Consider the following 12,217-nt stretch of genomic DNA (forward strand, 5'->3'; position numbering starts at 1 on the left):
GTCATTTGTTTTAGGTGATGAGAAGGAAATAGGCAAATACAGTTTCTAAGCCATGGAGACACTGCTGTTAAACCAGATTATATAAAAATATACATTATCAAGGTACAATGGAATTTCTTTAACTAGCACGCTGCACCACAAGAAAGAAAAAGGGGACAAGACCTCTGATTTTATCCTTATAAGAGAGTGCTCATAAAGCAACAAAGAAGATGGATAAATTTCGAATGATCTTCCAGTTCCTCCAATCCAACCAGGAATCATTCATGAATGGCATATGTGGCATTATGGCTCTTGCCAGCGCCCAAATGTATGTGGCTTTTGATTTCACCTGTCCTTGCCTACCAGGTTATAATCTAGCCTATGGGATGGGTATCCTGGTTGTGCCACCCCTAGTGTTGTTTTTACTGGGCTTTGTGATGAATAACAATGTCTCCATGTTGGCCGAAGAATGGAGAAGGCCCATAGGGAAGCGGCAGAAAGATCCATCCGTTTTGCGTTACATGTTCTGCTCCATGGCACAGCGGGCTATGATTGCCCCCGCTGTCTGGATTTCAGTCACTCTGTTGCATGGGGAATGCTTTATATGTGCCTTTAGCACCACTGTGCCCATAGAGAAGTTGGGAAACGACAGCTATATGCTCCTGCCTGAGAAAGAGATAAGGAAAATTCTGGCTCGGATACCCTGCAAAGACATTTACAATGGACAAGAACTTATTGCCAAAGAAGTCGCAACCAGGTATCTACGCTGTATCTCCCAGGTAAGAAAAAAACACGTTTTCAGGAGCAGGCTTAATGCAGTTTTCTCTAAGAAACCTCTGTATCTGTGGGACTTGTAACCCCAGTTTCATTTATCCACATCTGACATCTAAGCAGTTTCTAGGTCCTTCAGCATGACTCCATACTTTTGGAGCCAAAGTTCTTCATGCCAAGAGGATTCAAGCCTATCCATAATTTCATGTATCCACGCAACATCTGGGAACATATCCCCATTGATATAGGGATTGGACTGTACTTGTTTCTAGATAATGGAAGAGATTCTAGGTGGAAAAGATGTCTCAGCCAAGCTCATATTTGTTGTAAGCATTTTTCATTCAATGCAAGCACTCCAAATACTCCTGTCAAAGTAACAAAAAGTACAGCTCTTGTCCACATCTTTTAGAGATCCTGTTAAGTACAAATTTTAATGGTGTAGCTGTATTATCATTCTTATGCTACAGTGACAGTTTATTGCTTCCTTTAATCCTAGTGCATGTAATCACTCTGGCCAGAGGTTAAATGGATATACAGTTAGAGACTTTGTATACACTACTGCATACACCAGATAATAGATCCACTTTAAATCCGGTTTCTGTCTCCTGCAGAATTCTGGGGCTTGTAGTTTAGGGAGGGTAGATCCTGGGCCTCACTAAACTACAAACCCCAGAATTCTGCAGGAGGAAGAAGACAGATTTAAAGTGGATCCATGCTCTGGTGTGATGAGGCAGTAGACTGTGTGCACGGCAAAATACAATGTAATCATGATCACTTGTGTTGTTTTCAACAATCACAAATTATAAAAGGAAGATGAGAGAAAGAGTGAACCCTTGTGCTTAAACTTTTCTTGAAATCCCTAAGATTAAAACGACCCCAGTTTCAAAATGACCCTGCCATATTCATTTGCTATACAAATGAAGTCAAATATACTAAGTGACCCCAACCTAAGTTAGACAGGCAGGTTAAAACAGTTCCTTCCTGTTGTTTTCTGTGTTCTCTGCCTCTCATATACAATGCAAATCCCCTGTGTGTTTTCAGCTGAAAACTATTTGAAAGTCACCATGAAAAATCTGTTTTGTGCTCTCATCAATCCAGTGCTGCCACCATTCTGTATCTATTGACATTTCCTGGCACTTTGGATTTCAATCTTTCCCATGCTGTGTGTATTTGGCTTTTTTCAACAATCATGCATTAACTGGCACATCTAGAAACAAATTCATTCTACCTCAATGCATTAATAGCCGCCGCCACACCACCCCCCATGTGTTTAATATAGTGGGTAATAAATCATTTAAAAAACATTCCAGAATAACTTGTGATTTCTCAGTAATATTCTTTTAATGTTTCTGATTTATCATGATCCTAAGATGGAGATTTCTTGACCAGATTTGTTTGTGGTACAGGTTGCCTTTGCTTTCTCCAGCACCTGAAAAAAATGTGACTTGCTTACATTTTTTGTAGGTTTCCACAGCCAAATGGGGATTTGAACCCTGGTCTCCAAAATCACAGTCCAATGCTCAAATCGCTATACCACATTGCAACATTATGCAACTATCCTGTTATTCTTTTACAAAATCAAAAAAAGCCAAAGGACAAAATTATATAGAAAGGAAATTGGGGAAAATGTGTTGTTTTTTTAATGTGACTCACAAAATGATCCAACCCAAGCCCTTAGTTGCCACATAAGTCACCACTTAGGCTGAAACCATGGGCAATACCAGCACTGTAGTGGTTCTTTTCAGATGTGCTTCTCTCTCTTTTTTTTTTTTTTTTACATTTCAGCTAAAGAGTCAAATTGGCTCAGGATCAAGGAGGTTTTCAAATAATGGAACAAATTATGTTCTGGTTCAAAATCTGGTTCAGGAAAATGTTTTTTGGGGAAAAAAACGTAACCACCTTACAACAATTAAAAAATACAATAGTCTAAAACAAAAGCAATTGCAATGATATGTCTATAATACAAAGCTGTATCTCCTTCTATGAATAGCAAATTATGTAGATCAGTTGGCACAATGCTGATATTAAAAACTCCCAACCACTTGCTATCAAATGCCTAGGAGAAGATAATATATTAATTTGCTGTGGAAAATCAGGTCTGTTTCATTGGGGACAGACTTTTATAGGCAGAGGGCAAAACAAAATGGTCCCCCTATCACTAGCATCTGATCCTTTCTTGGAGAACATACATTCCTCAGATTTTCCTTTCAGGATGTGGACAGGTTAATAATTAGAATAATCTAGTACTGTGATCTGAAAGCCATAAAATTTAAAACTAGCACAGATTCCTCTCCATGCACATACACACATAAACCTCAGAGTACCAGTGTGATATGTTATGACTACTTTGGTTTTCTCATGCAGGCAATGGGCTGGTCTTTCGTGTTGCTGATGACCTTGTTGGCGTTCCTTGTCAGATCCTTACGCCCCTGCTTTACACAAGCAGCCTTCCTGAAGAGCAAGTATTGGTCCCACTATATTGACATTGAGCGCAAGCTCTTTGATGAGACCTGCACAGAGCATGCTAAAAGTTTTGCCAAGGTTTGTATCCAGCAGTTCTTTGAGGGCATGAACAAGGACCTGATCATGGGCCATACACACGTTCCTGAGAAGACACCTTCAGAAGCTGACGACGAGAAGGAAAAATTGCGGGGTATCATGGATCAGGGGACTATGAACAAACTTCTGAAGAACTGGCACAAGTGTAAGCCACCTTTGTGCCTCAACCAAGAGGTGGTCCAGAATGGGAATTGCTGGACTGGAGAAATCACACGCCCTCACCTGCCTAGAAGAGAGTATGTCACCTATTATAGCAAAGTCTAGAGATGAGTTGAACGCAAATAAACAAGTCATCTCTCATCAGAGAAAGACCTCGTCTGATCCTTCCATCAAAGTCCTTCAAGTATTCGACTGTTATAAGCATAGCATCCAAAATACCTGTCCCGAAGTGAGTTTCACTTTTCTGTGGGGCAGAACAGAGTTAAGGTTGCTAGCTTCATGCAGAAGCAATGAACACAGTGTTGAGCACGTTTGTTGGTTTGGAAGAAAAGGACTGGACTGGTCCAGGTGAGGATGACACCTTGATTCAGTGGCTTCTGTGTGTAACCAGGATAACAAAAAACAAATGGGTGTTTCTTCTATGGCACTGTTCATAGGCTCCTTGTTGCTTTTAGTCGGAAGTTTCTTCCCTGTTAAACTTCAAAGGATGGTGCATTCTTACTCATTTTTCTCAGCGGCAGGTGATGTCAAATTTCATACAAAGAGCACCTGCTGAGTCCATAGTGAGTGTAAAAGATTTTTTTTAAAGAGAAGACATGATAACCATGTATAAATATGTGAAAGGATGTAATAAGGAAGAGGGAGCAGACTTGTTTTCTGGTGCCCTGGAAATTGACTCAGAGCAAAAGTTCAAATTACAGGAAAGGAGATTTCACCTGAACATTAGTAAGGACTTCCTGACTGCAAGAGCTGTTCAGCAGTGGAACTTTCTGCCTCGGAGTATGGTGGAAACCCCTTCCTTGGAGGCTTTTAAACAAAAACTGGATTGGCCATCTGTCAGGGATACTTTGATTGTGCTTTTCCTGCTTGGCAGCGGGTTGGACTAGATGGCCCATGTGGTCTCTTCCAACTCTTATTATTCTATGATTCTAAGATACTGAATCAGAAATATTAATAAAGGATCCTTGGTATTCACTGGATTTTAGCTCTAGGACCAACCATGGGTACCAAAATCCATGGATGCTCAAGTCCTATTACAGGTTACAACATCACAAAAAACATACAACCATCTAAAAACATTCTACAAAATACTCATATTAAAAAAGTTTTCTACAAAATACATATAAAAATACACAGAACAAAGAGCAAACATAAGATGAAAGTTCAAAATTCATAATTGAAACTGGTTGGGTAGGGCTGTTGGAAAATATAAGTTTTTAGATGGTTTTTAAAATTCTGACAGCTCATTTAGCAGGTTGTTTCACAGTTTTGGGGCAGCTGATGAAAAGGTCCTGTATGTGATCGTCGCCAGTCGGGTTCTGGCAAGCTGAAGTGGCTGCCCCCCAGAGGACCTACTGTAAGTGTTCAGGTGGATTGTATGGGAAAAGGCGATCCTGCAGGTAACTTGGACCCATAAAGATCAAAACCAGCACTTTGTGCTTTGCCCGGAAACTAATTAGCAGTTATAGATTGGCTTTAGGATAGGTGTAATATGCTCACTCCTAGATGTTCCCATAATCAATCTAGTTCCTGTATTTTGAACCAACTAGAGTTTCTGAACAAACATAGCGCAAAGTAAAGTGCCTTGCAGAAGTCCAACCTTGAGGTTACTGTGCGTGCACTACCATCTTTAGGTCCTCCAAATCTAGGAAGGGGTGCAGCTGGCGTATCAGCCGAAGCTGATAATAAGCACTCCTGACTGTCACATCTACCAGGGCTGACATTTGGAGAGATGGATCCAGGAGCACTCCTAAGCTGTGAACACAGTCTTTTTAGTGTGTGTGTGTGTGTGGGGGGAGGGGTGACCCCATCCACAACTGGTTGACACACTTCCACCCCCAAATTAGGACCTTGAAGGCAAGCACCTCTGTTTTGTCTGGATTCATTGATTCAGTTTCAGTTTGTTTTTCCTCATTCGGCCCATTATCTCCTCCAGGCATTTGTTCAGAGGAGACACACTATCCTTAGCTGAGGCTGTTTTTGAAGGCATGGAGAAATACATTTGGGTGTCATCAGCATACTGATAGCACCCTGCACTATACCTATGGATAATCTCTCCCAGCAGTTTCATGTAAATATTAAAAAGCATTGGGGATATAATGGCGCCTTGTAAACTGGTGTTCTTTATATAAAATGGCAAAATGAAACCTGCACTTTCAAAAACATTTCAGGTGCCAACCAGTATCTCAATGGCACTAGAGGGCACTGTTAATCAGAAAGAGATTCCTAACTACTTAGCATTTTTTATCACATGCTGAGAAAAAAAAACAGTTTGGAGTAAGAAAATGTGCTTAGAATAGAGAAAAGCAAGCTTATGACCTCATCAGACCTCATTTTTCCCCATCCTAGCACACTGCCGGCAATCTGCTGGGACAGAGTCTGCTGGAGCTCATCCTATGACGGAGGGCTACTTTTGACAGGGGGCTCCGCTGGGCTCCATCCCAGTTGCATGCCGGCAGTGCACTAAGAGGGAGCCCTGAGGAGATGGACAACTACCCGTCTCCTCATTGAAGAAGCTGGGGACAGCATGGGAGGAAGCTGGGAAAAAGTTGTAGGATGGCCGCCCATGACCAACCACGGTAAGGGGACGAAGCTGCCTCACTGTTTTCTCCACTGCCCTCTGCTGTCTACCGACTTCTGGACCTACATGTGATAAAATCTTTAATTAGGGTGTTTAAAAACCAGTATTATAAGTACACTAATAGGGAGAGTAGAAAACCACATCAAACTCAGGCCAAACTAGTAGCATTGTTGCTTGCTACATCACTAATTTCTCTATGGCGGGCTTCATGATCTTTGGCTTTTTGATAAATACAGAACAGCTGCGCAGATTGTCATGGACAGTTTCTCTAAAACTGAAGATTGGAGACACTGTTCAATTAAAGCATCCATTCACCATATCACCCAGGTGTCCCAATACGCTCTTATTTGACTTCAATGGGATCCCACAGGAAGAACTGTGACTATATTATTGGAGCTGTAATTGGCATTTTAGCCTTGTGCCCACCCTCTAAGTCTTCTGTTAAAAGGGGCTATCAGAGATCTTTTCTGATAAAGACCTCTAGTTAAAGCACTGTCCCACCAAAAGAAAGGAGATCAAGGACATTAGTGTTCTAATTAGACTGAGCAGGTGCACAACTCATTCAAAGTCTTCCCTACTTCTCTACTTTGGTGAGGTGTATTGTTTCTCTAGAGAGCCAGCATGATATAATGCTTTCACTATTGGACTGGGACTCTAGTAGACCAGTTTCCATTAGGCTCAGCCATGGAAACCACTGGGTGCCCCTTGAGAATTCAAATTCTCTCCTCTTCTGAATACAATGCTAAGAAAACCACACAATTGGATTGCCACAAGTTGAAGTTGATCTGAAGATACAAAATGAGTAAAATGAGAAATGATATCTAATTTTGCACAGTACTCATATAATAATAATAATAATAATAATAATAATAATAATAATAATAATAATAATAATAAAAAATTTATTCTTATATCCCGCCCCATCTCCCCAAAGGGACTCGGGGCGGCTCACAGCAATAATAAAAACAGTGACAAATTACACATTGTAAAATCAAACCAAAAAAGCAGTCATACAATCAATACATACATCACATGTTAAAAACAAGGAGCTAAACAATAGGCCGAAATAGAGGGCTACATGGAGAAGGTAGCTTCGTGGCAGAAGTCCTCAGCAAGGTATCAATAATCATGGGAGAACACTCTCTAATTAAATGGGCACACAAATCAACCCCAAAATTTAATCGTCGAAGGCCCTCCGGAAAAGCCAGGTTTTAAGGCTTTTCCGGAAGGCAAGGAGGGTGGGGGCCTGTCTAATCTCCCTAGGGAGTGAGTTCCAGAGGCGGGGGGCCACAGCGGAGAAGGCCCTCTCTCTCGTCCCCACCAGCCGCAACTGCGAAGGTGGTGGAAGCGAGAGGAGGGCCTCCCCCGAAGAGCGAAGAGATCGTGCAGGTTCGTAGGGCGAGATGCGGTCTCTAAGGTAGGTGGGTCCCAAACCGTTTAGGGCTTTGTAGGTGATAACCTGCACCTTGAATTGGGCCCGGAAAGTAAATGGCAGCCAGTGAAGCTCCTTAAACAGAGGCGTAGAACGCGCCCTGTAGTTTGCTCCTGTTAGTTCACCATATGGATATTTCATATGAACTAGTGTCCTTTTTGAAATGTAAAATATTTAAGAATCCTATTTTGCTTGAAGTCAAATGCATCTGATCATATACATGGTGTGCACTTTGCTTCTTTCAGTCATCCTACTGAGATACAGGTCTCGTTCTCAAAGATGTGAAACCTGTTCTTGATCTATACAACTTTAGACTGCAAGCAAGGTTTGAACTCAGGGAAAGGATTTTGGACTAGATTTTCCCCAAATATCTAGCTCTCTTTTTAATATGGACTTGGGAGGGACATCTGTTGTTGTTGTTGTTGTTGCTGTTTAATATGGCTCGCATTTACAATTCACATGGGGAATAAACTCACCAAATACTGTAGATTCACAACTGGTCTCCTGGTTTGGTTTGGTTTGGTTTAGTTTCGGTACAGCTATGTGAGTTGCAGTTTTAATTAGAGCAGAGTTGGGGAAAGGACATTTTAAACATTTTCAGATTTCCTGAAGTTGTGTTTCTTTCAGCAGGACATAGGAAAATGTGGCCCATTATCTTTCCTCATGACTTACAAACTACCTACAATGCAGAATTATAGCAATCTGATGCCACTTTTACTGTCATGGCTCTATCCTGTGGCACCAGAGCTCTCTTACAGAGAAAAGTAAACATCTCACAAAATTAAAAATTCCACAGTTCCATAGTATTGAGTGTCTTCATCTTCTTCAGCATTTGTCCCACTTGATGGCAGGGTCCACTTTACTAGTTTGTTGGCGCCATTTCACCTGGTCATGCACCTGATCAGGGAATATGCCAGCAGTCTTCAGGCCTTCCATAGTGTTGAGCTATGGTAATTAATGTGAGGGTCAAACTGCTATAATTATGTAGTGTGGATACAGTCTTGGTGGCTGGAAAGCAGCTGGTGAAAGACATATTAATTATTAAAATTTAAAAAGAAACTCAAGGGCTCTAATTAAATTCACAGGTGAACCATCACCATCTATGCTAAAAGTAGAAAAATGCTCATGCGTCATCTAATTTTGACCCGAGGACTGTACATTTTGCCTGATGATCTAGCAGGGCTTCATGGCTGGCATCATCCCAGCACCCTTACTTTCAAAAGGGCAGTGTGTTATTTTTTTCTCTGAGGCTGACAAAAGCTATGATCTTCATAATCACTTGCTTGGCTACAAATGCATACAGGTTCAGCGGGTACTACAGGTCTGCGCAAAGCTCAGGAAATGGCAGGGCAAATTCACGCTTGCACATTTAACACAGAGTGACAATGTGACTGCAACACAGAGTGACAATGTGCAGATGCGAAACCTATCCCAAATCCCACCATATAATTTCAAGCATAATATTTTGGACATCATGCTGTTGTGATCCCATTAAACACCAATGCTGGCTTTATTTATGCACCAAGCAAAAATGTGGCTATTCATTGAAGCCTTCGGTGCCTAATTTGCACGTGGTTTTAAATTATTTTATCCTTTTTTGACTTGAAAACATCTTTCTTCTAGTCAGCAAAAGTTATTTTTCTTCTCTTATTTGTACTGTACTGTGAGATCTTATGCTATAGTTCGAAAACATGCAAATGTGAGTAGATCAATAGGTACCGCTCTGGTGGGAAGGTAACAGCGCTCCATGCAGTCATGCCGGCCATATGACTTGGAGGTGTCTACAGACAACGCTGGCTCTTTGGCTTAGAAATAGAGATGAGCACCAACCCGCAGAGTCGGACACGACTGGACTTAATTTCGGGGGGGGGGGGGGGGGGAGTCCACAAGTTGTGAAATGCTGAAACCAAACTATAGACAGGCATATGCAAGCATCCTGAAGTCCCACAGCAGCATCAGTTCACAAATCCTGAAATCCTCGTTAGCTCTTTGCATAGCAAATTTATAATAATTGTCTTTTTCTGGGGGGGGGGGGAGATTAAAGGCTCTCAGTCACAACATAAAGACATGTATTGCTGTTATGCATTGATATATATAACACTAATAGCCTTACAGATAAATAGAACTTCTGGGGAATTTTTGAAACAAATGGCAATCCAGATTGATTTGAAAGGCTCAAATGAAAGTGCCAGGCGTGGCTTATTCCATATTCTGAAATTGCTGCCCTTCACTGAAGCACCACATCCTGTCTAACTAAAAACCCAAGGGGAAAGTCTCAGTGGTATGTGAAATGTTAGAAAACCAAGAAACATGAAAATAAATAAAAACTATTTTTTTCAGTTTGTAGTTAATGCCTTTTTAATGTAGTACATATTGTGAAGTCACAACATAAAGTGTGATTCTGGGATTTTCTCTTTACCAAGTGAATAAGAAGTTCCTTTGTATTTCTTTTAACTGCAGCACTCTGGGTGTTTTTCCCCTTAAAGCAATATGACTCATCTTTTGGATTGGATGGAAAACACATGCTTGGAACATAGCAAACATTCAACCAATGCTCTGAGTTGGTTACCGATTCTATGGTTGCTTTTTAGTTAGTTTTAGCTTCAAAATATAGAATCCTAGACTTCGTATGATAAAGCTCTAGATGTAACTAAAATATATAGTATAGATTTGTAAAAGAGGAGAAAAAGCGTAAAGTAAATTTAATCAAGCTTTCATTTTCTTTCAGTAAGCATAGTCTATATCCAAGTAGATTACAAACTAATACATAAAATTGAAACCCAGCACATTGCAATTTAGAGTACCGATTAATGTACATAATGAGCAGAATCGTCTCTTTCTGTTTCATCAAAGATATAATCTTCCAACAAGAAGGATTTTATTTTAAAGGCATGTAACATTCCTGAAGAACAGGGAAGAGGGAATATACTACACACATTACTTTATCACAGACTACCTTGCCAGGGGGAATGGAGTCTACAAATTATTTTCTTTAGCACATTCTTTAACACTATATTCTTCAAGAATTATCAGGACATTGCAGGATCAAATCTCAAAGATATACTTTGAAAGAATTTTCTTGAAGACAAACATTTACAGTTTTAAAAATAGCTTGACTAATCTAGCAAGCCACTGTAAATTTTGATGTAAAATAGGTTCATCATTTCCTTTTCATCACTGTGTGCTTGCTTTGTCACATACCTAAAATTAAAGGCTAGCTGCTACAATTAATTAGCCGTATCTGTCATATGAAACACCTTGCCCTGGTACAACCCTTCCTTTTACCTCTTTTACACAGCATGTATGCTTTTGCATTAATTACATATTTCTCTGCTTTGGATTCTTTAATATTATTTTTTAGTTTATTTATACCCTGCCTTTCTCCCCGTGGGGACTCAAGGCGGCAAACAATCCCACACTTTGGTCATAGTTTTAAAAAGTAATGTAAAGGTAAAGGTTACCCGTATGATAACCGTCGCCCCCGCTTTCAGATTGATTTGAAAACGCAGCAGAGAGTTCCATAGATTACTCTCCGAGAGAACGGAGCGGGACCGCAACAGACCATTATTAAAAGATCTTTTTTTCTTCATTTTCCCTTTCCCTGAACTATGTAACAAATCCCCCCAATAAAAGTAGCATTTATTTTAACAGTAACACTCTCTATCTGGTTATTTTGTATCTCCCTCTGACTCCTTCCTTTTTGCATGCGGTTTCTCTCCCTCCCGTCCTTTAACTCCGGCTGAGGTTCTCCGCCATAGATTAACATGGCGGACGATATAAATTGGCTCATATCTCTATCAAAATTACCCCTAGAACGCTCCTCTTTTAGTCTTAACCCTTTCTAAGGCTCCTGACTCGAAGACAACCAGCAGACCCGAAATCGGTCCAGTTTTCGGCATCTCAACAGCTGACTGTCAAACGGAACCGCGTTTCTTTCCAAGCCAAGTTGCTGCTTTATCCCGGGTTTTTCTCTCCCCGCGACTCGCGGAATGGTTCTCCCTGGCCCCTTTCTGTGAAATGGGGATGGGGGGATCGCTCTCTCGCGGGGGAGACATAGTTCACCGAGGACCCTCACCCTCTACAGCTGCCAAGGGATGCCCGGACGGGGGCTCTCCACGTTTCATTCATAATTTCATAATTTTATGAAAGAGAAGAACACTCTTCCCCACGCCTACCCCTTGGACTTATGAAATCCTATACCTCCAAAGACTTACTAACCCATATGTGCCCCTTCCCCATGCCATCTCTATGAATTCCTTATGAACTCTTTCCCCTCATGTATTTGTGAATTTTCATATTCTATGTACATGACTCACTGTTGTATGAATTTCAAATTGTTGGGCAAACTCCATGGATTGTGAAATCATGCTGCTTGAACCCTACTTCTATGTTGGATTCCCCAGATGTTGTGAACTTCGTTCCTATCAAATGTTTTCTATTGCTCATTTATATTGTTTATATCATTCATGATTCCCCTTTATGCAATGTCACCCACCTTTATGGTTTCTCCTTTATCTACCTATCTGCCTATATGTATTTACACTCTTTGGGATCCCCGGAAAATATGTGGTTTTCCCTGCTGGGTTTATGTTCCGACTTTATTTATAATTTTCATTTTATCCCATATAATTGTCAGATCATGAAATCAAATGGGAAATATTACGACCCCAACCTGAACTCTAGCCCCATGACTCAGACCTCCCCTTCCCAAAAACAAAAGGATAATCTGCCACAGT

At 40.8% G+C, this 12,217-nt stretch overlaps 1 protein-coding gene across 1 annotated transcript; it reads left to right on the forward strand.

Annotated features, from left to right (window-relative positions):
* Positions 1-209: 209 nt before the first annotated feature.
* Positions 210-3,573, forward strand: calhm1 (calcium homeostasis modulator 1). The gene is made up of 2 exons (XM_003218490.2): positions 210-758; positions 3,115-3,573. The coding sequence occupies exons 1-2, from the start codon at positions 210-212 to the stop codon at positions 3,571-3,573; spliced, it is 1,008 nt and encodes a 335-aa protein (XP_003218538.1).
* Positions 3,574-12,217: the final 8,644 nt, after the last annotated feature.

Source organism: Anolis carolinensis, chromosome 3, assembly GCF_035594765.1.
Source record: "Anolis carolinensis isolate JA03-04 chromosome 3, rAnoCar3.1.pri, whole genome shotgun sequence".
In the NCBI taxonomy this organism is placed as follows: Eukaryota; Metazoa; Chordata; class Lepidosauria; order Squamata; family Dactyloidae; genus Anolis; species Anolis carolinensis.

Bases quoted from the DNA above. Each gene is read 5' to 3' on its own strand.
- calhm1 (XM_003218490.2), top strand. From the start codon at position 210: ATGGATAAATTTCGAATGATCTTCCAGTTCCTCCAATCCAACCAGGAA. The intron at 759-3,114 runs GTAAGAAAAAAA...TTTCTCATGCAG, and splicing joins ATCTACGCTGTATCTCCCAG to GCAATGGGCTGGTCTTTCGT.